The sequence below is a fragment of the Pezoporus flaviventris genome, unplaced genomic scaffold (genome assembly GCF_033815535.1).
Source record: "Pezoporus flaviventris isolate CSIRO_AGI_PZ_B2104156 unplaced genomic scaffold, CSIRO_AGI_Pfla_v1 ptg000129l, whole genome shotgun sequence".
Lineage (NCBI taxonomy): Eukaryota > Metazoa > Chordata > Aves > Psittaciformes > Psittacidae > Pezoporus > Pezoporus flaviventris.
In genome coordinates, this window is record NW_026892677.1 from 2,713,003 (window position 1) to 2,737,726 (window position 24,724).

Genomic DNA, 24,724 nt, shown 5'->3' on the forward strand with positions numbered 1-24,724 from the left:
AAATATGTGAGCAAATACATATACACATACACACACTTCATAGCCTATGAGTAGATTACAATTTAGCCTTGATATTACACATGTAACCCCAGGCCAAGCTAAGAGAATGGCTTGAGGAGCACATACATACCTGCAGTGAACCACAATGGGTCCAGCATGGGCAGGATTCAATGTTTTGACCTTCTTCAGGAATTTCAGCATCCCAATAGGAGTGAAAGGCACCCCGAAATCAGGCCAACTGGTGAAGTGAAGCTGCGTAACAAGCCTCGGAGCTTTACAACCATCATGAAGCTGCAGCAAACACACAGAGCTCAAGTTTGACACTTCATGCAAAGGTTTATATATAAACTGCTGTGGTTATTTGTGAACCGATTCCTGCAACATTTAGAGCCTGACTCAAGGAAGTTTACAGCGTATGTAAAATACAAACACGGAGTAAAATTACCATAGATTATTCAAGGCCAGGTTGGACACAGGGGCTTGGAGCAAGCTGCTCTAGTGGAAGGTGTCCCTGCCCATGGTAGGGGTTGGGACCGGATGAGCTTTAAGGTCCCTTCAACCCAAACCATGGAAACCCTCCCAACCCAAACAACGCTGCCAGGAATGGGGCAGCCACAACTGCTCTGGGCACTCAAATTCCCCAAGTTTCCTTTAAGCAAATATTTGACATCATAACAATTTGCTTTCGAAATGAAAAGGAATTCCCATCGGGAGCACCGCCCATACTTACTGACTGAACACAGAACTTGCGGATGGTGTAGTCTACCAGAACGATGCAATCTTCCACGGACACACGGATATTTCCATAAGTCCAGCACCCCTGGTCAGGCCAATACTGATAACATTTTTCCTGTTCAAACACACAGTGAGTTTAATACTGAGTCTGCTTTCATTGTTGGTTACTCATAAAACAATGAGGATAGGATACGTTAAGTCTGAAAACAGTTATGCAGCGTTTCTCATCTGGCACAATGCAACTTTAACACTTTGCTAGTGCTGTTGATGCTTAAATTTATGCAGAGAAGGTGAGAACAGCTTTGGAGTACTTTTTTAACCTAGCCAGACCTAAACAGCTTCTGGGTTGCGTGGGATTTTTGTTAGGGGGTGCCTAACAATGGGGACTGCGGTATCTTGAGTCTAATTTCTAGGTGTGAAATGCAAGGCAGTCCCTATCTGGAACATCTAGATTTAACAGTGCTGGCTTCTCATCCTGGGAATGGGCTCTACTTACAGACTGCTTTTGCCGTTTGAGCTTTGTCAAGCTAATAGTAAATAGCTTCATCAAGGTAAGAGTAGAACAAGGCAGAAGTACTACAGTAAAGAGGCAGACAAGGAACGCCTGACCTCATGACTGCAGTGAGCGGATGGTATCTGCACTATATCTTTGTTACTGTAAAAAATGCACAAAATAGGTATGAAAACTGACTTCCATCTCCTCATCCATCTCCTTCCCAAGGCCAGCTATTGCTGCTTACCCCCATATTTCTCCACTGGCAGGAGCCCTTGAGGGGCAAGAGTTTTTGCTGACTTTAGATGTATTTCAAGTAAGGATGCAGCATGCTCAGTGTGCCAAAGTGTCCCACAGGGGAAAAGGAAATATAAGGAAATAATTACAGAGTATCTTTCATGTTTCTTGTTGTTCATTTCCTTAATATTTTAACTTAGCTTCTCAAGCCTGTGAAGCAGGAATTGAGTTCAATGCTTCACACTTGCCGTGTGTCTCAGCATTCAGCCAGTAGAAAGTCACACAATGCGAGCAGCAAGATGCATACGAGGAGGAATGGGGGGACAGGAAGGAACAGCATTACTCTCATAAAGCAGCAGCTTCGGTTTGTTTTGTGCATGTGCCAGAAGGTATTTGAAATATAATACTGAGGAAAATGAACAGTTTTTATCTTCATTTCCAACCAAACCCACCCACAAGCACAGCCTTATGGTGCGATAAAAGCTCAGGCATGAGAATTTGCTTTTGGCTATGGGCTACGCAGGACAAAATTAGCTATTGGAATAGTTTCCTTCAGGTCAATTTGTCTGAATTTGTATTTTGGGAATGAAAACTACATGTATGAGCAGAAAAACCCATGTGCTAACAGGGGCTGGGGAATAAAGTAGTCAGAAACACGACTGGCCAGATGCTGAGCAGCCACGACTGCTTTTGGAGCACGCTCTCCTAGAGACATCTGAGAGCATATCAAAGCTCTTTACCTCTTTCCTTTCTTTCAGGTTGGTTAACATGACGATAACAGCCGACTTCTGCTCCCATATCATCCTCCAGAAGTCATTAACTGTTTCCTGCTTTGGTCCTGCAGACAGAAGCATAGACACTCAAACATATATTTGTAGCAGGTATCTTCTCTCTTGAAACACACTCTGTTAGGCAGACTACGGCAGGAGCATCATTTAGTATTTTTACATTGCAGTTCTCCCCCATACCAAGGTCCAACATTGCCTGAGAGCTGCTCATCCTGCTGTACAGGACAGGAACCATCCCTGGCAGTGTTCAAGGCCAGGCTGGACAGGGCTTGGAGCAAGCTGCTCTAGTGGAAGATGTCCCTGCCCATGGCAGGGGTTGGGACTGGATGAGCTTTAAGACCAAACCAGTCTAGGATTCTATGATTTCTGAAGGGCAGGGGCAGCTATTGTTTTGTATTGTCTGGGATTCCCCAAATTTGTGGCTAAACCAGCATAAGGACTCATGTGAAAATGCTCATTTCCATAGCAGGATTGCTGTAGAATCAGGAGACAGCAATCTTTAAGAGAAGTAAAGCAGGAGTTGAGGGGGCAAGGTGAGCCTCTTCACTCAGAGTATCTGCAGGTCTAAATGCAGTGTGCTGCCTCACACTCACTGCTATTTGGTTCCAAGACTAACCTCTAAATCCCACCTCACACTTGGCCACAATCTGCAGCTGAAAAGAACCTTGAAAACACATCTAAAATTGAATGTTCAGCCATAAGGTGTAGAGAATAGAGAAATGAGAATACAGTACCTTGTGCTGCGATAAATTTATTCTTTTCTTTATAACCCTGTAGAAAAAAATATCAGAGAAGTTAAAAGATGAAATGCCAACATATGCCAGCAGAAAAATACTTATTCTTTAGTATTGGGTCTGGTGCTGTTTAACATCTTTGCTGGTGACATGGGCAGGGGGATCGAGCACCCGCAGCAAGTTCCCAATGACACCGAGCTGTGCGGTGTGGTCAACACCTGGAGGGAAGGGATGGGATCCAGAGGGACCTGGACAGGTGGGACCAAGTGAACCTCATGGAGTTCCACAAGGGCAAGGGCAAGGTCCTGCCCCTGTGTCGGGGCAATCCCCAGCACAAACGCGGGCTGGGGGAGAGTGAACTTACATCTATATATGATGCATTAATGTAGTCTGAAGGTGGGACTCCATCGATTTGGCTCAAAATCACTCTGGAATGGTCATCTGGAAGAAAACACATTGCAGGCATGTTTGCATGTTTATCAATCTGAAATATGTTATTTGCCTGCAAGCAGGAAGCCAGGCTAAGCACACACTTCACCCAAAAGAGCTCTCTCCTGTATTGCCCCTACTTCTCATCAATGAACTTTCTCCCTAAGCCCTTTGCATTGCTCTCAACCTGGAGGTTACTGTCACTGCAGCTCTGCAGTACTGGAAGCCCAAACTTCTCCATGTTTGCTTACCCCAAACTAAACTGAGATCCTAAAATATCCACTTGACACAGTGTATTCTGGTAGAACCCCATGAACGCCTTATAGCACATCACTGTATAACCACTATAGTAAAACCTAACAGGAGAAGATCAATACTAGAGACATGCCACAAAACACTGTATAAAGAACACTTGTGAAGAGTGAAATTGCATTACTTGAACAGCAAATGAACACTACTACAGCCTGCACTGTGCCAGAATTAATGCTCTGATTGATAAGGTGGTGCTCTGATTGAAAAGGTAATGTCTTACATGGCAGGATGTTGGGGTATCTGTTCTTCTCCCTGTTTTCTTCCTTATTTGCCATTTCAAATGTTCCCTGCACATATCCAGATGTTAAGGACTAAAACATAACACAAACAGAGAAGTCAATGGATTAGAAAACAGTTAAATCTTGACCGCACCATGGCTTAGTGACAATGCATCCATACACATTGCCCTGCATCCAACAGAATTAAACCACTGGCTTTAAACTTTCTTTGCAGTAACTTTCATTATAACAGGAAACTACACCCTGGCAGATTTCGCTCCAGAGAACGAGTTCAGCAGTTCTGGAGACAGAAGCAGTTTCCCCCCCAGAGATCAGAGTTATTTAGGAAACGAAGCTGCCATCTGCCGCAGTGATTCACAGCGCCGTGACCCAGCGCGTGGATGTGATGCTCCGCTGCGCTCCGCTCCTACTTTTAGCCACAACAGTTGGTTCAACAACACAGAGTTTGATTGTTAATGGCTCGCTGCGAAGAACGTGCAGTATCAAACACCGTGCTGAGGTCCACAGGTGAGGGCCCAACGCTGGTATAAAGGGAGGAAATAGAACATAAATCACAGCTCTTTCATGCGGGAAGTTGCTGTACGAGCACACGTCAAATTCTGCAAGGGATCAGCAAGATGTGAGGCTGCAGATAAATTTAGTCAAGCTGAAAAAAAAAACTCAAACAACAACAACAAAACCCAACGCTCTTGCACAGCAATCAAATGGAAGGAGGAAACACAGAGGAAGAGAGTGACGGGCTTAAGCTAAAAGAGGGGAGATGCAGGCTGGATGTGAGGAAGGTAAAACACAAGCACGGGTTGCCCAGAGAGGTGGTGGATACGTCATCCCTGGAGACATTCAAGGCCAGGCTGGATGTGTTCCCCAGACCCTGATCTAAGTGAAGATGTCCCTGCGCATCACAGGGGCTGGAACTGGATGATCTTTAAGGACCCTTCCAACCCAAACTATTCTGTGATACCATGAAGATGAAAACAAGGAAATGCCCGAGATGGAGCCCCTCCACTGCCATGGCAGAAGCTGCGGAGACACCACCACTGAGCTCGGGCTGTAGCAGAGATCCTGGGGCAAGGGGAGAGCCAGATACACACCATTCATCAAGAGGAATGGCACGAGGCTTCTGCCCTGTGCTTTTAGCTGCGCCCTCCCTGCAAGCTGCGTGAACAAGAACTGGATTTCATTAAGCTTCTTGTATTGAGCTCCTAAATAACCCAGTGTCAGCATCTTGGATCCCACCAAGGCAAAGTAAAACCCCAGTGGTCTGGCAATGCACAACCACCTTCTCCCACCCTTCTTCTACCTCCTACCACCCAGTTTGAATCACACTGGGGAAGGGAAAACAATAGTCAGCGACTGCAGAGCCTAAAGCAAGTGCCCTGCTTGCCTGGCAGAGAGCTGGGCTTGGAATTTCCCCTTAAAGGCAGCAACCCGTGTTGGAAGGGGGACATAACATGAAAGCATGAAAGGGGGGGGGGGGAGCATGGGGAGAACTTCATTACCACCAGAGAGGAAATAGCAATGTGCACCTGTGGGTTTGGGTTGTTACATATCACTTTAACTTGTGAATGTAAGTAAAAGAAAGGGGAGGGAATGTGAAAGAAAGAGTTGAAAATGAAAGCTGCTCTTAGCAAACTGCTTGATTCCTCGTTTGAATGAAGCCCAGGGTTTTGCTAATTAAAAATACATTTACGATTTATAAAACACAGAAACTTAATTTACATTTTGCATACACCAACATCATCAGCACTTCAAACACGAATCCTTCCGCTTTCAACATCCAGGCATCAAATTCCCAATAAAGAGCCAGATAAGTTCTGCATCTTCATGTGGAAAACACATGAAAAGTAATTATCTCTGGCAAAATAATGGAAAACCTCTGGAATAAGCAGGGGAGTTTTAGGTTGGATATAAGGAAGAAGCTCTTCCCTGTGAGGGTGCTGAGGCACTGGCACAGGGTGCCCAGTGAAGCTGTGGCTGCCCCATCCCTGGCAGTGTTCAAGGCCAGGTTGGACACAGGGGCTTGGAGCAAGCTGCTCTAGTGGAAGGTGTCCCTGCCCATGGCAGGGGTTGGAACTGGAGGAGGTTTAAGCTCCCTTCCAACCAAACCAGTCTGGGATTCTATAAGGAACATTTCCTGCTACTTATTCCTGAGAAGCCCTGATGTCTTTCCTAGAAAACTCAGCTTTGCATGACCCAGATTAGGTGTTGAACCCCAGTGCAAGGCACAGCCCCTTTGGCTGCTCCCACCCCTCTCCAGAGCAGAGGATGCGATTCATCAGGGATGCGCTTCATTGTGTCCTCTCCATCACCCCAGGAATCACAAGGCACTGATGAGTCTTGGTGGTGCTGGGTCATCTGCTGCCACCACAGCCTTATCTGCTTGCGCTTCACAGGAATCCTAAGATCTCTCTGAAGCTTCCGAGTGGCTCAGTCTCCCCCAGCATGAGCACATTTCCTCCTCTTTCGCACGGAACAAGCCACAGGGACATCTCAATCAAGTCAAAAGGGGTGATTTTAAAAGCACTTCCTTACAGGAAGGTTTTTCAGGCATTCATCGGAAAATCAAGGCAACAAGTAACCAACCACAAACATCCAACACCCAGCTCATCTTGCAGCATGGATGATAAATAGAAGTAAACAGGGCAAGTTTAGATTGGATTTAAGGAGGAAATTCTTTCCTGTGAGGGTGCTGAGGTACTGGAATGGGTTGCCCAGGGAGGTTGTGAATGCTCCATCCCTGGTGGTGTTCAAGGCCAGGTTAGACAGAGCCTTGGGTGCCATGGTTTAGTGTGAGGTGTCCCTGCCCATGGCAGGGGGTTGGAACTGGATGATCTTAAGGTCCTTTCCAACCCTAACTATTCTGTGACTCTAAAGGCCCACACAGAAATGAATGTAGGCGTTTTATTATGATTTTCCTTTTTCCCTATGAAGAAAGAACACCATTTTCCCAATGCCCTGTGTTCACAAAGGAATCAAGTAATTAAAATGAAGCAATTGAGAGCAGAAGGAGCATTTGCTATCTTGGTTAGTGCACAAGTGCAAGAAGTGCAATTTACTTCTTAAGGGTAATTTAGGCTTTCTGGATAAAATCAGAAGTATTGAAGAACATCATTAGGCACATAGGAGAACAGTCCTCAAAGATCCTTTCTATCCACCACATGACCTCATCTATTAGCACTTGTTTTCTTCTCTTTTTCACAAAAAAAAAACACTTGGGACCAGATTTCTTGGGCTGGTTCATGTGCCTGTCCAATCCTGGCTCATGGACTCACCATTTTCAATCTAAACCTGCTTGAAATTCCCAATGGAGACCCTGTGTCTGCATTCCCAGATATGCCTGACCCCTGACATGTCAGATCAGGCTGTGTGAAGCAAAGACCACAATGGGCAGAGATCCCCCAGCGCATCCCCATCAGCTGAGCATCCCCATCCCAGTGCTGCAGTCAGGGTCCACTCCCGGCCAGCGCCTTGAGCAAAGGGGACAGCTTTGGACCCAGCAAAAACCTGCAGGATTTGGCACCTATGGCTTCAAGGGGCAGCCAGAGGTGTTAACCTCAGCTGGTGGGAGGATGGAGCTGAGCTCTGGGGGATGCTCTGACGGAGATGCTATCATGCAGATGTTTGTGCCGATGGCTCTTGATCTCTCAGCCCCTTTCCTTCCAATGCTGCAATAACTGACTTCTGTTTGTCATCTCTCTGGGTTTATGCTACAATATCAATCACTCTGATTTTTCAACTGTCTTTCACCCTTTCTTCCTCTCTCAGGATTAAGCAAACAGCTCATACATCTACGCAAGCTGCCACAGGAGATAGAGCAGGGACAGATGAACCCACATAAAGCACTGATCAAACTTTATGTACCATCGCTGCTTGGAGTACTTATTTATGGGGACTGGACCCCCAGTTTTCAGACAAATTCACACACCCACAGCAGGGCGCAGGAAATGATCCAAGCAAAGCAGGTTTTAAATGTAAAAACAGATGATTTGTTTGGCTCTTACAGAATGAATTAATCAGGAGAGCCAAAATTCACAGACACATCTCCTCAAATGAGTTTTCACATTCATTTTGTCAACCCTGATAAGTATCTCCACAATCCCCCCTCGCTGATACGGCACTGAAATTGTGTGGTTTAAATATATCATCAACCAAATTGCAGATATAAATATGCTACCAATTAAGAAGGTGGCTTAACAGACTGTCTAATCAATGTGTGCATCGGCTCTTTGAAAACCCCAGATCTGACATTTAAGCTACTTGCTTCTGCTGTGATGGGAAGTGAACAGAAATAATAAAAAGCACGGAAAAGGCCCCAAATGCAGACGTGTGAGAAACACATCACGCTATCTGTCCACCAAAACTGGCCCTGCAGCAGCTCACCACAGCCTTCAGTTACGACTCATTTATATGACCACACGCAACTAAAGCTCAGGGTATGGGCAGAAAATAAAACCACTTTTCTGACCAAGGCAACACGTTAAAGGAATAAAACCTTACAGTTGAGATGCTTCAGAGAAATGAATGTGTTAGGGCCACAGGGTGCTGCAGAAGGGGAAGTGATGGGATGGTAACAAAGAGCAAAAGGTCCAACTATCCCCCCCAATAACATCAAACCTCACTATGGCACTATTAAAGGCCACACTGTCTTCTTCTCTAAGTACTTCCCATACAGGCAGAAAACTCCAAGTCCCCAAAAGCCCTACACCACCTTAAAGAAAATCAATGCTAAGGACAGTCACATTCAATTCTCCTTTTCTCCAGCTTCAGGCAAACACTAAAGATCTTCTCCCAGTGTTAGCAAGTGTCAAGCAGTTTCTATACTACCAGTTTGGCACCACCGCATCATAAAGCGGTAAATGTTATGGATTTTGTCCAGATAAAGGGCTACCCCACACCACAGAGCATATACGAAAGCCAAGACTTTGAGATTCCAGCATCACGCACCAAACACTCTTGAAAGAATTACTAATATTTGCTGATGTCTGGATTTCCCCCCACTTTTCACTCCACAATGAGAACTTACATTGAATTCCTCCCGGAAGAGCTTCCCTTCATCCGCTGATCGCATCCGTATCTCCTCTTCAAGGTTTTCTACTGGGATAGGGAAATACTTCTTGGGGCCCGAGGGAGACCGACTGAGCAGCATGACCCGTTGCTGTTCTGTCAGTACAAGGAAAGTTCGTGTTAAAGGCATGTCCAGAGCAACAGATAATAAGTTATTTCCAACCTAATTACTTAGAAGACGCCAAAATGAACTTCCCACATGAGACTTCAATCAGTGATAAAGCTTATTTAAATGAAATAAGAAACCAAAACCACAGGCCAAGGAGCTGCTTTGAGAGCATAATAAATTCAGGCAGAACCATGTTGTTAAAATTAATGATGTCTCTGTTTACAACGGATTAAAAATGTGACCAAGTTGTATTTAGAAAAGGACAAGGTTCCTTCTGCTGATGAAGACTGTGCCAGCCCCAAGCTGCTCTGCTGTCTGCAGGGACAACTTTTAGCATCTACTACAAAAGGGATGCTGCTAGATTATTTCACTTGTGAAGGGGAAATAATAATAGTAGTAGTAGTAATAATAATAATAATAATGATGATGATGATAATAATAATAATATCATCATCTTCAACTTGGCAGACAACAGTAACTGCCCCAAGATGAGCTGTTGCTCTCAGTTGCCCTAGCACAGTTTGCTATGGGGACTGCTGTGGATGCTTCTTGACGCCAAGACCTTGCCTCACATGGGGAAATAAAGCCCCAGGACCCCTTCTCCTTCTGCTTTCACCGCCCTCAGGAGCACAACTGGCCACCTAGACACTGCAATGAGCATCCCCACAGGTGGCTGGAAGAAGTGGAGGGATTAAGCCCACCATATGGTGAAAGTAAATTTAATCTACAACTGAAGGCAAAGAGCAAGGCAGACCCCTTCCTACATGCTGACAATGACAAGGTGACTTCCAGCAGCCATGCCTGCAAACTACAGCTTGGTGGTTGCTCTGCTAACCACCCATCACCAAAGGGCATTATCTGGTGCCAGGGCACCGCGGGGATGTCCAAACCGCGCTCGCCAGGGTTCCTGAGCACAACCACCGACCCAACGGGAAGCCAATGGGTATATTTAGAGGTTTGATCTATGGCTACCACCGTGTTTGTTAACCCGTTCTTCAGTTCACATGCAGCAACGTGGAACTGGCACAGAGCACAGAGGGAACTCTTTTTTATCATGCACTCAGTTTTTCTCCTTGTCATGGCTAACGTAATTTGTAAGCAAGAACCAAACAGCCCCTCTACGTTGCCTAGGTTTGAACTGAGGCTGGGTTTGAACCCACCCAAAGGGCTCCCTGCTCACAGAACCAAATCCAGCACAGTAAAAAAGCCACTGGAAAACATTTTCAGCTCCTGAGAGTGTTTTCTTGTAGTGCTGCTGGCTTCAAATGCTGCCCTGTCTTACCCTTTTCCTTCTTTCTCTTTACATTCAGGAACCAGCAAGTAATTTCACAAGGAGCTAAGGACCCTTTTTCCCCCCCATTTTAAGAAGAAATACTGCAATTTTCTTCTCTAAATAAAAAGATCACAATGCCAGAAACCTGGATCTCACCCTAATAAAACATACAGAAAGGGCACGAGAAACATTTACAAAGAAATAGATACTTAAAGTGAACATTCTTTGAAACCAACAACTGAAAGTTAAGGTTATATATGGATAGACTTAAATATACTTAAAATACTCAATTTTTTAGTATCTTCTCTTTAATAACAACCCTTATATTATTAATAAAAAGCAAACACAACTGAATAACTGAGTCCCTAATTAATCATAGAATCCCAGACTGGTTTGTGTTGGAAGGGAGCTTAAAGCTCATCCAGTTCCAGCCCCTTGCCATGGGCAGGGACACCTTCCACTAGAGCAGCTTCACTCAAATTGGCAAACAAGCCCGAACACAACCAAAACTCCCAGTGAGAAGGAAAGCAAATCTCTCTGTACCTTGTTCTTCTAAGATCCCATTTGGCATCTTTTTGTCCCCGGAGTTGACAACAGCTTTCCTGTGTCTTCTGAACCTGAAATACACACAGCCATTAATCTGAGCAACTGTTGAAAGGCAACAAGTGTTTTCCTAAACCACTGTTCACCAACCAGGTCATTCTGGAGAAGCTCTTTCTGTTCATCCTCACCGCGAGAGCTTCCCCTGTGCTGTGGTGGAGGCGCCTGCCTCACCAGCTCCTGCCTCACCATAAGCACGCCTTTCATTTCCTTGTTAGATCATATCTAAACAAGGCTGAGCTACTTCTGCCAGCGGAGCTCCGCACACACCTACCTGAAAAAGTACCCAGCCAACAGGATGAAAATGATGAAGACCAGGAGCAGGATCAGCATTGAAGTGAGCAGGTCCTTGTGTAAATGGTTCCCCTCTGTAGAGTCTGTGGATAGAACACAGGGAACACTATAGACACAGACTGCCTGAGCTGGCACAGGAACTGTGCCAAAATGCTGTGGTCCAGTGCAGTGAGCTGCTTGTACTTCCTAAAAGCATCATTATTTGTTTAATACATGCAAAGCTGAAACTGAAGGCTTAATTCTTTCATTGCTCTCTTTGCCCCCCTTCAAAAGCACAACGAAACCACCTGCTGCTGACAAGATCAAGGATGGTTTGGAATCCCTATAGGGATGCTGGGGAGGGACTCTTCATTAGGGACTGTAGTGACAGGACAAGGGGTAACGGGTTCAAACTTAAACAGGGGAAGTTTAGATTGGATATAAGGAGGAAATTCTTTCCTGTGAGGGTGGTGAGGCACTGGAATGGGTTGCCCAAGGAGGTTGTGAATGCTCCATCTCTGGTGGTGTTCAAGGCCAGGTTGGACAGAGCCTTGGGTGCCATGGTTTAGTGTGAGGTGTCCCTGCCTATGGCAGGGGGGTGGAACTGGATGATCTTAAGGTCCTTTCCAACCCTAACTGTTCTATGATTCTATGACTGGTTAAGCAAAGGTTTTACCTGTAATTAGAGTAAGTTTAATGGGTACAAGATACCAAGTTACATTTGAAGCCCATTCAGGACACTTCTATGCACATCAGATGTTTCTCAGCCTGCCAGACATAACCAAGAACGCCACCCTTTGTATAGATTATATTGAATCCAGAGATACAACATGTGTTTTAAACACATCTCTTTTACCAGGCCAGAACACTGCTGCTGGTGTACTAGGCTCTAAAGCACATGCTGAGCATGGTCGAAGGGGAAGGCAGGAGGGGACAGTGCAAACTGTCTTCAATGGATTATAATATATCATAGAATCATAGAACAGTTAGGGTTGGAAAGGACCTTAAGATTATCCAGTTCCAACCCCCCTGCCATGGGCAAAGACACCTCACACTAAACCATGGCACCCAAGGCTTCATTCAACCTGGCCTTGAACACTGCCAGGGATGGAGCATAATATAATATATTATACATTATATATATATAAAATATATAATATAATATAATATAATATAATATAATATAATATAATATAATATAATATAATGTAACATTATATATCACATTACATTAAAAATGAAGAACCAGTAGGAATTATGAAACTTTTAACAAATACTCAGAATGAAGATTTAAAAAGTATATCTTTGTTATATCTAGTATATATTGCAAGTCTCATCCTTCCGTTAATAGTGGGTTTATGTATGTGACCCTTTACATCTGAGTTTCATTATGCTTCTATAACTTTTTCATTCTACTAAACAATTCAATACATAACACGTTAAAGTCATTAATAACCCAGCATGTTTTATTTAAGAAAGCAAAACCTTAGCTTCCAGCAAGCAAAACACAGCCCTGCTCCCTGTTTTTCATAGGCTCATGGAATGGCTTGTGATGGAAGGGACTTAAAGCTCATCCAGTCCCAACCCCCTGCCACAGGCAGAAGAGGCTTTTTGAATCACAAAATCAAACAGGTTGGAAAAGACCTTTCAGATCAACTCCAACCATGACCCCAGGAATGAAGACCTTGAAGAGATCTTGCCACAGGCCTCGACAAACACAAGATTACAGTGAATATACAGGAGTACCTAACACCTGAAATATTATAGGAAGGAGCTCATATGGATATGAGTATTGGGTTGTATCTTGTGAGCAGCTGGAAACCCTCTGGATGCTCAAACAAGACATCCGGGCACAGAAAAACTCCCTTTATAGAGGCATAGATGCACTGGGGGCATACAAGGAAAGAAGGTATCTCAAGTCAACATAATAGTACAAAGACAGGGAATAAAATGCATGAAACCTGACATTTAAGTGGGATATAAAGATGGAAGTGACAGGCATGACAAAACTGCAATCAGAAACCATCACTTGAGAGGGTTTCAGAATATCCCTGTCAGTGTGTGGATGAACATGCATCACCAGGAACAGCTTAACAGCGTCTGGGTGGTGTTTAGCAGTAACACGCACTCTATAGAAACCAAGGGCTGGCAAACAAACAAACAAACTAGATATTTTTGCCTCTCATAAGCAAAAAGGAGCCACTTTAGCCCACTTTAAGTTTAGGTATTTCCAACTCTGTATCTTGGGATCCACCTTGGGGTTTTGCATTAGAACCATCATTGGCTCTGTGTCAAGACCCATGACACAACGGGGAAAAAAACAACAACTTTGAGTCATGAGGGAACTAAAATTTCCCTCTGCTCATTACACAATACAAAGATCGCCCATCTCTTCCCTTCAGACTGGATGTACTCGACATCACACTTTGGAGATGTCTTTGGAAAACTGATTCCCAAACACAGAGGACCTCAATCCAACCCAGACGTTGTTCAAGCTGCTGCCTCCATTTCCTTAGCGAAGCACAGAGCCCCCCTGCAATGACTAATGCATCAAGATCTCACCTCTCCTCCTACCATTTCACAAGGAAATTAGGTCAAAACCCACAAACAGCCCCGTCTTCCTCATACACGGGCACATCCGTTTTCAAAGCCTTGCAGTGGCACACCAATGGCTTCGCCTCTGCAGAGCCCCGGGTGGAAGGCACGGGGTGGTTTTCAACAGTTTCATTTATTAACTCTATTTCCTTCCATAGCTGCATTGGTAATTTTATAGATGCAGCCCCCAGAAATGTAAGCAAGGTTACAACTGGGCTTAAGCCATTGCACACTGAGGGGCTGAAAGATCTCTGGCCAACACAACTACCTATAACATGGGATTTTTGAGGGGAAACTGAAAGACAGACCTGAAACAGTGCTACTTCAAAAACTGACAACTGAAACATAGGAGTAAATGCATGCAAAAGAGGTAGACGTCCCCTAAAGCACATCTCCACCGCAGCTACTGCTAGGGAACTATTTCCACTGCTTCAACACAGAGCATGCTGTGGTCCAAAGCCACACCAAAATGATCATCTCGAGGGTACTTTTCAGTATTACAATGAAACAGTGACTTTTGCCTTGACAAGAGAGGAGGATTATCACCAGGAGGATGGTGTAAACCCCTTGTGCTTCCCCTGCCACCCGCTGAGGCTGACTCATGGGTTCTTCCTGGCTTCACTCCCTGCGCTGCTGGCCCAGCCACTGAATGGCTCTTTCTGGAAACATCACCATTTCCCTCAGGGCTGTGATGTTCCCACTTTCCGAATGTGTCAAAAACAAAAGCACCCACAAGAAAATAGGGAACTGACAGCAGTGTATGCACATCAAGTAACTGCCCTGTCACCCTGCCTTCTCACGCTCTCCCAAACTGGGATTTTCTTCAGTCCTGGATCCCTTACTTTGCAAGCAGGAACCGAATGGTAAATTGCCCTTGAATATAAGTGTGTTTAAAACACTTTTTCCCCCCCTCCACAAAAGTAAATGAAGAAGGCAAGGTGAGTGGTTTGCCCTAGACAGCAAGCCAGGTACCTGGAACTATTGCAGTGATTGACAAAGAACAGATAAGATACAGTTTATCTGAGCACAGGAGAAATCCCACAACAACAGGCTTGGAGCAACCTGGTCTAACGGAAGGTGTCCCAGCCCATGGCAGGGGGTTGGAACTCGATGAGCTTAAGGTCCTTTCCAGCCCTAACCTATGATTCTGTGATTATAACTAAGCCTCTTGCACATCAGTGTGTGATTTCTATACACTGAAAACCCACAGGCTAACTCAATCAAAGCGGAACTCTCCTCCTCTCTGTTTTCATCAAGCCACCTGCCTCTTTGAGGACTGGCTGTAATTGTGCTGTAATCACTGGGCAGAAGCCCCCCCCCCCCCCCCCCCCCCCATGACAATGGGGGTATCACCAAGTCCAGACTATGCCATCTCATTCTATCTTTGGGAGAGAAAACCCCAACCCTGCAGAGAATCACTGTGACTTGACTGTGAGAGGAAGCAGGTATCAGCAGATACAGCTGATAACCAGGAGACGGGTTTGGTACGGATGAAAACCAAACCCAAGTTACAAAAATAAGTCAATAAAGGAAGGGCAAAAGAAAAAGGGAAGAAGAACCAGTGGTGCCTCAATTCCTACAGGAAAGAAGCACCACGAATCCAGCATGAAAATCTCCATCTCTGGGTCCCATTCTGGCTATTGTACAGTGAAACTCTATTATTTCTATGCGCTGCTTGAGTTGGCTTCAAAGACACCCACTAACCTCTTGAAACTTTATCAGAAGTAAGGGCCTCAAAAGCTGCACCATTTGCTGCCTTTCAACCTCCCACCCATCCGATGGATTCATCACCTCGGTGTGTTAATATATTGGTAGTGGAAAGAAACTGTAAAGTTGGGCATGAAGCCCATGAAATATTCATGGAGTAAATAGTAAAAGGAATTGAAACATTTGGAAAGGACTGAAAAGCTTTAGTACTGCAGCTCCCAGGCTGCTTCCACATTTAAACCACACAAGAAGTGAAAACACAAGAGGAAGCAAAAGAATCCTGACTATGATTCATACTGGATAGCTGATAAATATTAGCAACCAGGAATTATTTGAATGCTATGGGCAGCATCACGTATAAATAGTCCATCGCACATATTCTATAGCATAAAGGTTTACCTGCTTGAAATACATAGTTCTTTATTCAAATCCAAATAAGTAAATCCTGGCTTATACTTACTTAATACAGTTGAACACTCAGTAAATGACAGTGCAAAAACCCCAGGATATTCTGATTTTGTGAAAGGGAAATTTCAAGGCATCAATTTCACGGTACTTTTGTGGGGAGCAAAACGGAGCTGCAAAACGGAGCCATACAGACTGGCTACCCATGTTTAAAGTAGGAATAAACCCAACATGTTCATTCAACAGAGGTTTCAAAAATCAAGTCAGCTAAACTAATGACATGCAATACAATATAATTATTCCTTTCAGAATCAAAAGCATCCTATCTTTTTGGATCATTCATCAAATAAGCACACAAAGGGAAAGCTAGATTATATTCTTTAGTATCCCACAGTTCTTTCCATATTCATTTAAATGAAGTTTTCCTGATACATCAAAAATCTTTACTTTTGTATTAAAAAACCATTGTACTAGCTATCAATATATTAGATCAAATGGTTACCAAATGAATTAGGTGATCCTATTACCTTGGAACTGCCTATACACCAGTATATTTTCATTGTGCACGTACTTATCAGCCAAAACTCATCTTTGCTTCTCACTGCAAAGTAATGAAGGCTTTGATATTTAGGAAAAAAACAGTTTAGTCATACTCATCATTTCTAAATCGTATCATAGAAATGGAATTTTAATTAAAACACAGATGACTTTTATCCATATTATCATACTTAAATCCAGCACAATTTTGATTTCAGCTTTGAAGGTGAACTGTATCTATGAACATGCATCTACGGAGAAACTCCTTTTTTACTGATTTTGGGAAGTGATACCACTAACAAGTTACTTCCCTTTCCAATTCCCTTATTCTTACGTGTTCAGACCAATCTCATTACTTGTTCTGTTGCTCCTCCAGGAGCCTGCCAAGAAGCAGGGCACTGACAACTACTTGATAATATTTCATCGGAGCCATTTAACAGCACCTTTACCCTCAGCTGAATTTTCAGGTACATGTACATGTACATGTTTCTTTTGACAGCCCTGAGCAAAACAACACAAAGATTGTAGCCGCTGCTGAAGGCAGAGCCCTTGCTCCCCGCTAAGACTCCATTTCCCCTGCAGAGGTCTGTTACCAGGCAGAGCAGCGCTCAGCTGCACCTCCACTGTTCCCCAGCCTCAGATTTTGGTGAAATCATCGAATCCTGTAATGGTTTGTGTTGGAAGGGACCTTAAATCCAGCTCCAACCCCTGCCACGGGCAGGGACACCTTCCACTAGAGCAGCTTGCTCCAAGCCCCGTCCAACCTGGCCTTGAACACTCGCAGGGCTCTCCTTCCCTACGGCTCTGAAGTTCACAGTAAGATTCAAACCAACCAACCAACCCACCCACAAAACCACCCTGCTGTAAAGCCTGGGTGTTGACAGCCATCACCTGAGAACGTATCATGACTTCATCACACTGTTTATATGGAACATCATCAGCTTTATTTCCCTTCAACCCAACACAGGAATCAGCCATCCCTTTGGAATTTCCCCTCTGACGCAAGCATCACACACTGCTACCACCTAAACAGTACAGGGATACTGAAGGTAGTTGTCTAGGGTTATGAAGGATAAGGACTATATGCAAGTAAAATACATCACAGAACATAACAGCAGAATCAATATCTTAAACAAATAAACAATGAAGCCTTATTTGACTTGAACAACCCCCTCTCCAGGACTGTAATAAGTTAGGATGTAGTTGTAGGAGGGCTTGAAGCGAGAGGAAGGAATTCCAAACAACAGAAATGAGGGTGAATAAGAGATGCTGTGGCAGACCAGTGAGAAGAAGACTGCTCTCAGGTCTTTGAAAAAGGCTTTGCCATTTTTCACCTGACCTGATCTTAGGCACTATGACCCATCTCCTCGAGTCTTGCCTTAGCTGGTATCGTTAGAAAACACAGAACATGCTTAAAGAGTTTAGTTCCTCATGACAAGTTCATCCTGTTCTGTAACTGATAATTTATTTCATATTATTTGTGTCCAGGTCCCATACGTCACATTGAGATCCATAGTGACAGCTCCTGGGCCATGCAGACCTTGCAGCCCAGGCAGAGGGGACATCCTGTGCTGCTCTACCTCTCCCAAAGCTATCCTTGGCATTTCCCTTAGATGGGAAAGGGAAAGTAAAGCACAGAGCACCAGTCATATGGAGCTCAAACACAGAGGTCACCTGGCAAGAACAGAAGCACATCAGCAGGGTCAAAGTCCTGGAAAAACATGCAGGGCTCTGTCACCAGGGGGATCTCGCCACAAGTTCCTTCCCACATCCCCTCCCATCCCGGCTAATCAAGCGACCTCCTTACTTGTTGTTGTTGTTGGTTTTGGCAGCTCGGTTCCATTGGGTGGTAATGCTTGTGCAAACAGAAAGCTAACACAGAGCAGCAGGAGCGAGCAGGAATGTTCCATCCTGGACCTAGGAGAAAGCGAAAGGAAAAGAGGAACGTTCAGGTCAAATCGCTACTATGCTTTTTCCTCGCGTCACAACAAAGCTAAATGAAAAAGCAGCGTTTACTTCAGGTGAGGAAAGGGTTAAAACCTGGTTTACGCTCTCCCATTGCCTTATCCCTTAACTTTCAGTTTTGATGTGGAAGGAAAAGGAAAATACCAGTTGCGTGCGCTAAGAGTTCATTCAGAACGTTTTAAATCCAGGAACAGGAAGGCAACGCTCAGTTCGAAAACAACAGCAGGGATCGGGCCAAAAAAGCTACTCCACATCTATTAAACACATGAGGACAGAGAGGCAAGGAGCCTGGAAGTCGCTTCCATAGATAAGGAGAAACATCCTAGAGTATCAGCAGCCAGAACACAGAGAATAAATGTAAACCTTGGGAATAAAAGCAAAATTCATGCATTTTTGGTAGTTTCTGTTGGAATTAATGGGTTATACCTTGTGCAAAGAGCAGGAGCAGTGTGGCTGCAGGGAGGGGAAAGAAGCCCAAAATCCCAGACCCTGCCTTAAGGGTCTAAGGGACTTGGCTCTACATGATCAATCCTACTACAGCGTGTAACTTGGACCAAAAATGCTGGCATTCCAAGTGCCTCAAGACTGAAACAAAGGGGAAAAGCCTTTACCACTGAGCACACCAGCAACAACCACGGAGTTTAAAGCACCTGTAACAAGCACGTTTCAGAGTTTCCTTATCCTTGACCTTCTACAGACAGGACAGATGATGGATGCTTCACAGATACACTCCTTGGGAGAACATATTTACCACAACTATGAGTCTGAGAGCTATAAAACGTTGCAGCAAAGCCTTCCAAACACAAAGAATTGCAGGTTTTGTGAGACTGGAGGATAATTTATATTATTTATATAGAAATAATGTAGAGAAGATTAGAGACAAAGTGTGATGAGAATGTGCTGCTGCTTTGAAGACTATAAAGAAGCTCAGGGCAGTTAATAGCTGTAGATCAAGATGCTGGTCTAGAAATACTCTTGTCCCTCTAAATAGAGGTTTTTGTAGAAAAAATATATGTTGTTATTAATGCACCGTACATTTCTCCAGTCCCTAATGAACATATTAATGACAAGAGCCTGCCAATAGCTCTTCTTGCTTGATTTAAGTATACTTTCTCTGGCAGAACACACAAACATCACGTTCCGTATCTCGCAAATGGCAGAACTCATCCAGATGGTGGCTCTACATCCATTGCTAAAATTATAACCATCGTAATACTGCACCACAAAGCTCCCCCATGCTTCAGTTTAATATGTTTAATGTTACAATTTCCACAGGCTATTAAATAGTGCTGCCTAACTACAGACACACAAAAAAAACCCCAGGAACTTGGCAGTCATTAGAATAACAATTGGAACCATTAGGAAATCCTTTCTTTCAATGTAACATGGGATAATTAATTAGGAAACTCTTCCCTGTGAGGGTGCTGAGGTGCTGGCACAGGGTGCCCAGAGAAGCTGTGGCTGCCCCATCCCTGGCAGTGTTCAAGGCCAGGTTGAACACAGGGGCTTGGAGCAAGCTGCTCTAGTGGAAGGTGTCCCTGCCCGTGGCAGGGGTTGGAACTGGATGAGGTTTAAGGTCCCTTCCAACACAAACCAGGCTGGGATTCTGTGATAACCCCACAGAAATAATCCCTGGATAACGACTGCATGAAAAACACTCCAAACAACACTTTTCACATCACCTTTTCACCACTGGCACGAGCGTTACTCAGAAGTGAACCACGTAAAACCACTGTAAGCTTTACCATATATATACATTTATATATACGTGTGTCTTTAGGTACTTTGAACACAGGACCACAATGATATAATTCTTTGAACCAAAACACCACCCTACGATAGACACTGCAGCGTTTTCCATCCTCAAGAAATGACAATTCCACGTTAGTCTGTTAGGAACGACAATAAAAAAGGTAAAACACTTAATAACGACAACTCTCCAGAGAGAACAGGCAGGAAGCAAAGCACTGCAGAACAAGAAAGGACAACTGTGTACTACAAAAGATGCCTCTTGTAGATAAAATCAGAAAGGAAAAGATCCAGGTAGAGAAGACACTGTCCTTATTACACTGCTTTGCTGGAAGGCAACTGCTGCCCTGCCTGGGAAAAGAAATAGGAACTGGTTTCATAACCGTATGGGGATACAATGCACTTTTATCTACTCACATCCTACTACCTCCAGCCTTTATTTCCGGGATATGTGTGGGTAAATGGCTCAGGCACTTAAAGTTTAACTTTATGGACAAGTGAAGTCCATGTAGGGAAGGATTCTTGGCTATTTCTGATTCTCTGAAGCCTTAAAAAGGTGCCAGATCCCTGTGACTATCACAGCTTTAGAAGTCTGCATTGCTACAGACAAATGCTTCTGTGTCCAACAGAGGACTTGATACCACAGCCGAACCCAAAATAATCACTGTAAAATTGCACAGTTCACTCAAATCCTGCCAAGGATTCACTTGAAATCTGATTGCGAACCAAGAAGATCAGCTCAGGAATCAGGGGAGGCCGTGAAGATGCTGCACAGCTCTTCCCATCATCGGGATAGCTGCCACCGCTTCTCGCACAGCCCATGGAGATGCCACAGGGAATGGTCCAGCTTCCCAAAACAGCTTTATTTTCAGGGATTACTGGATTACTACACATGCTTAATGCCTGTTTTGGCTGCAGAATTCGGTCCTCACCTCATCTGACAGCTCAAGAAGAAAACCTGGGATTTAAGGAAATACACTACTAAACCCTTTGCCATGCTGTGTTGGCATTGCTACAGCTGCGTGATGTTTTCCTGTGGAGCCTAAGGCACAAGCTGCTTCAGAGCTGATTCAATAAATACCCATTCCCTGCATCCTCCTAAACAATAAATACAAACCAACAAAACATCCCATCTAATACAGAGGATGGTGGAGGCACTGTTGGGGTTTTTCTCCCCTAGATGTTGGTACGATGCAGCTCAGGCCTGCCCCACGGTTTTAGTGTCTACCAAAAACCCAAATATAAAAGATATGAAAATAAACTAAGAAAAGGGAAGGGGCAAAAGCCACCCCCTCTCCTTGCTCTGAGTTTTCTCCTTTTGCTCTTCCTTCTTTTCACCCATCACCCCCCAAACACAGTTGGTCCTGTTGGAGTCTCAAGCCCAAGTGCCTGTGTTCCCCCTGGTTGCTCCCTACCTGGAGCAGAGAGCCCAGCACAGCAGCATTCCCCCTGCATGGGGACCCTGGGCACTGGGAACATCTCTCTGCTCTGGTCAGGCCAGCATCTCACTTGCTCTTTGCTGAAGCTCTGGCATTCCCACCCCATCCCTGCCAACCCACGGCAGCATGCCAGGCAGCACTGAGTTAAACTGGAGTAGCTCTTGCATGACTTTGGTATTGATTAGGACTCACTGCATCATTATGTCATGGCATGAGGTGGGTAAGACAGCATTACTGCAGCTTTTCAAATGAAATTATTCATCTGAACTATGTCTTTACAAAATAACTGGGAAAAGAAACACTCCTTCTCGTTCTGAAGGAACAGGGGGAAAATGGGAACTTGCATAAAGATGAATTCAGGATACATCACTTCGAGATAACTGAGCCCCAGCAAAGCCCTCTGATGATAAGGGCTCACCACCACCATCCACATCTCAGGTGGTGGGCACCAAAGCAGGACCTCAGGCTCCCGTGGGCAGCTCAGCGGGTGAGTACATCCTACCACTCCATGGGAAATCACTTGGAAAGAGCTTTTCCATATTCCTCTTGTTTTCATTAACCACTCAGTCACAGAATCCTGCAATGGTCTGGCTTGGAAGGGACATTAAAGCTCACCCAGCTCCCACCCTTGCCACGGGCAGGGACACCTTCCACTAGAGCAGCTTGCTCCAAGCCCCTGTAGTCCAGCCTGGCCTTGAACACTGCCAGGGATGGGGGAATGATGATTCGCTATCTGGAATTATACACCAAGCCCCAGATCAAATGCCCAGAGGTTTGCTAAAAGTCCCATGTTTTGTCCTGCTTTAAAATTTAGGAGCTTTAGAAAAAATGAATATATCCAGTATCTCCCCCTAGTCTTTTCCTGAATCCCTGTAATTCTGATGTAGCTTGCCCTAAAAGCCAGAGGTAAAATAGAAAAGGAATGGAGATACTTGTTGGGAGGCTTGAGTACGTATCCATACAGCCCAGCAAGCAGGGACTTCTCTGTTTGGGAAATATTCCTTGGAATTCATCCATACATTCCTCAGAGGCACGTTAGAAAACACCCAGTGATGAAAAGTCACATTTCAGCATTTTAATGGGACCCTCTGCAGCACATTCATTGTTGGGGCTTCTTTGTACACATAAAGCTAAGCTTGTTTCTGACCTCTTCAGGAAGAGCACGAGAACCTAAGGGATAAACGTCTAACCCTAAAGTCATGTCTAATATTCAACCGCTCACAAAGCTGTGTCTGACACCAATCCCTTGTATATTCTACACAAACACCTGCAATAAAGAGCACTTAAAGGAGACGGAAATTAGATTAAACAATACAAATTAGAATGATCACTTACACATAAGAGATGAAGTGAGGCAAAGCATCAATTAACTGAATAAAATTAACTTCCATTTAGAGTAATCAAGCTTGATAGACTGCCTACGTGCGGAGTCGTTTTGTCTCTCATCAAGGTGGACACGTTATGACATTTGCTTTCATTTCCATGTAGGAGGAAGTGCACACACGCAGCACAGAGCATGTGTGTGGTTAACACTTACAGCAGATGGCTGAGAAATGACCATTTTTGAGGTGCCAGAGGCCGGTTTTCCATGTGAGGACACCAGTAATCTGCATGGAACCCACACTGATGGATTATTTAACATCTTTGCTGGTGACACGGGCACTGGGATCGAGCACCCTCAGCAAGTTCCCAATGACACCGAGCTGTGTGGTGCGGTCAACACGCTGGAGGGAAGGGATGGGCTGAGTGGGACACAGTGGGGAGGTGGGACCATGTGAACCTCATAGACTTCGACAAGGCCAAGTGTCGGGGCAATCCCAACACAAACACAGGCTGGGGGAGACTAGATGGAGCAGCCCTGAGGAGACCTCAGAGCAACCCCAGTGCCTAAGGAGGCTACAAGAAACCTGGAGAAGGGCTTTGGACAAGGGTCTGTAGGGCCAGGCCAAGGGGAATGGCTTTAACCTGCCCGAGGGGAGACTGAGATGAGCTCTTAGGCAGAAGCTCTTCCTTGGGAGGGTGCTGAGGCGCTGGCACAGGGTGCCCAGAGAAGCTGTGGCTGCCCCATCCCTGGCAGTGTTCAAGGCCAGGTTGGACACAGGGCCTTGGAGCAAGCTGCTCTAGTGGAAGGGGTCCCTGCCCGTGGCAGGGGCTGGAGCTGGAGGAGCTTTAAGGTCCTTCCCAACACAAACCAGGCTGGGATCCTATAAAGGAAATGTTACCTGTTCAAAAAGGTGATGCTCAGAGACACGCACCTGCACACAGACCAAAATCACCATTTTTGTAACACGGATTTCAGTACTACTGCCCCTGTTTACCCGTCCCTAGCTGTCTTCCTCAGTATCATGAGCAAGCCTCAGAACCCAGTCTAGCATGGCTAAGACTAGTTCAAACCCATTTCAATTAGCAGCGCTGGGATCTCCGGTGAATATAAATCACTGGTTGTCACCAGCAGATTAAGCACAGCATCAGCAATTAGGCTCTGGAAAGGATTAAATGACAGTGTTGACAGTGGGGTTGACATGTCACCATTACAAAGTGACATTTGCCGCATTAAAACTGGTGGGGAATACTTCAATCTCATCCCACAAATGCACCCAAGACTATTGCTCACCAGGATGAGATTCAAAGCAGTTAGGAAGATACGCTCTGTGATAAATGGTGTTAAAAAGAGGATTGCTTTAGTTGGTTTTAAACCAGGAATATCATAAACTGTGACTGCAGCCTTCATTTTGGAAAGCTATACTTTTCCTGCATATGCATTACATGTATGGCTTATCTGCAGCCCCATGCAAATAACGAGGAACAAAGGGAGGAATTCCTTTTCCATGTTGTGCTGAGCTGCTGTCAATGAAGCAATACAAAAGGCTGTGAAGATTTTGGGACATCATATCTGAAACCACACAGGTCAGACTTGGAACTGGCAGTTTTCATATTACAAAACCCCAAAATCGGGAAAAAGCACCCAAAGACAGAGAAGAAACAACTTCAGAAAGAGATGGGCATGGAAACTGTATTTGCACGCTGCAATAAAACAGTCA

The 24,724-nt window shown here is 44.8% G+C and overlaps 1 protein-coding gene across 1 annotated transcript in view; it reads right to left on the reverse strand.

Moving 5' to 3' along the window:
- PTPRE (protein tyrosine phosphatase receptor type E) overlaps positions 1-24,724 on the reverse strand; it is a 94,860-nt gene that overhangs the window by 14,717 nt on the left and 55,419 nt on the right. The window contains exons 2-11 of the mRNA XM_061478698.1: positions 18,338-18,447; positions 11,288-11,390; positions 10,957-11,030; positions 8,991-9,127; positions 3,949-4,039; positions 3,352-3,428; positions 2,988-3,024; positions 2,206-2,303; positions 731-850; positions 131-291 (exon numbers count right to left, since the gene is read on the reverse strand). Of these exons, the coding sequence (XP_061334682.1) occupies positions 131-291; positions 731-850; positions 2,206-2,303; positions 2,988-3,024; positions 3,352-3,428; positions 3,949-4,039; positions 8,991-9,127; positions 10,957-11,030; positions 11,288-11,390; positions 18,338-18,440 (1,001 nt within the window). The 5' untranslated portion in view covers positions 18,441-18,447. The remainder of the gene's footprint in view (positions 1-130; positions 292-730; positions 851-2,205; positions 2,304-2,987; positions 3,025-3,351; positions 3,429-3,948; positions 4,040-8,990; positions 9,128-10,956; positions 11,031-11,287; positions 11,391-18,337; positions 18,448-24,724) is intronic.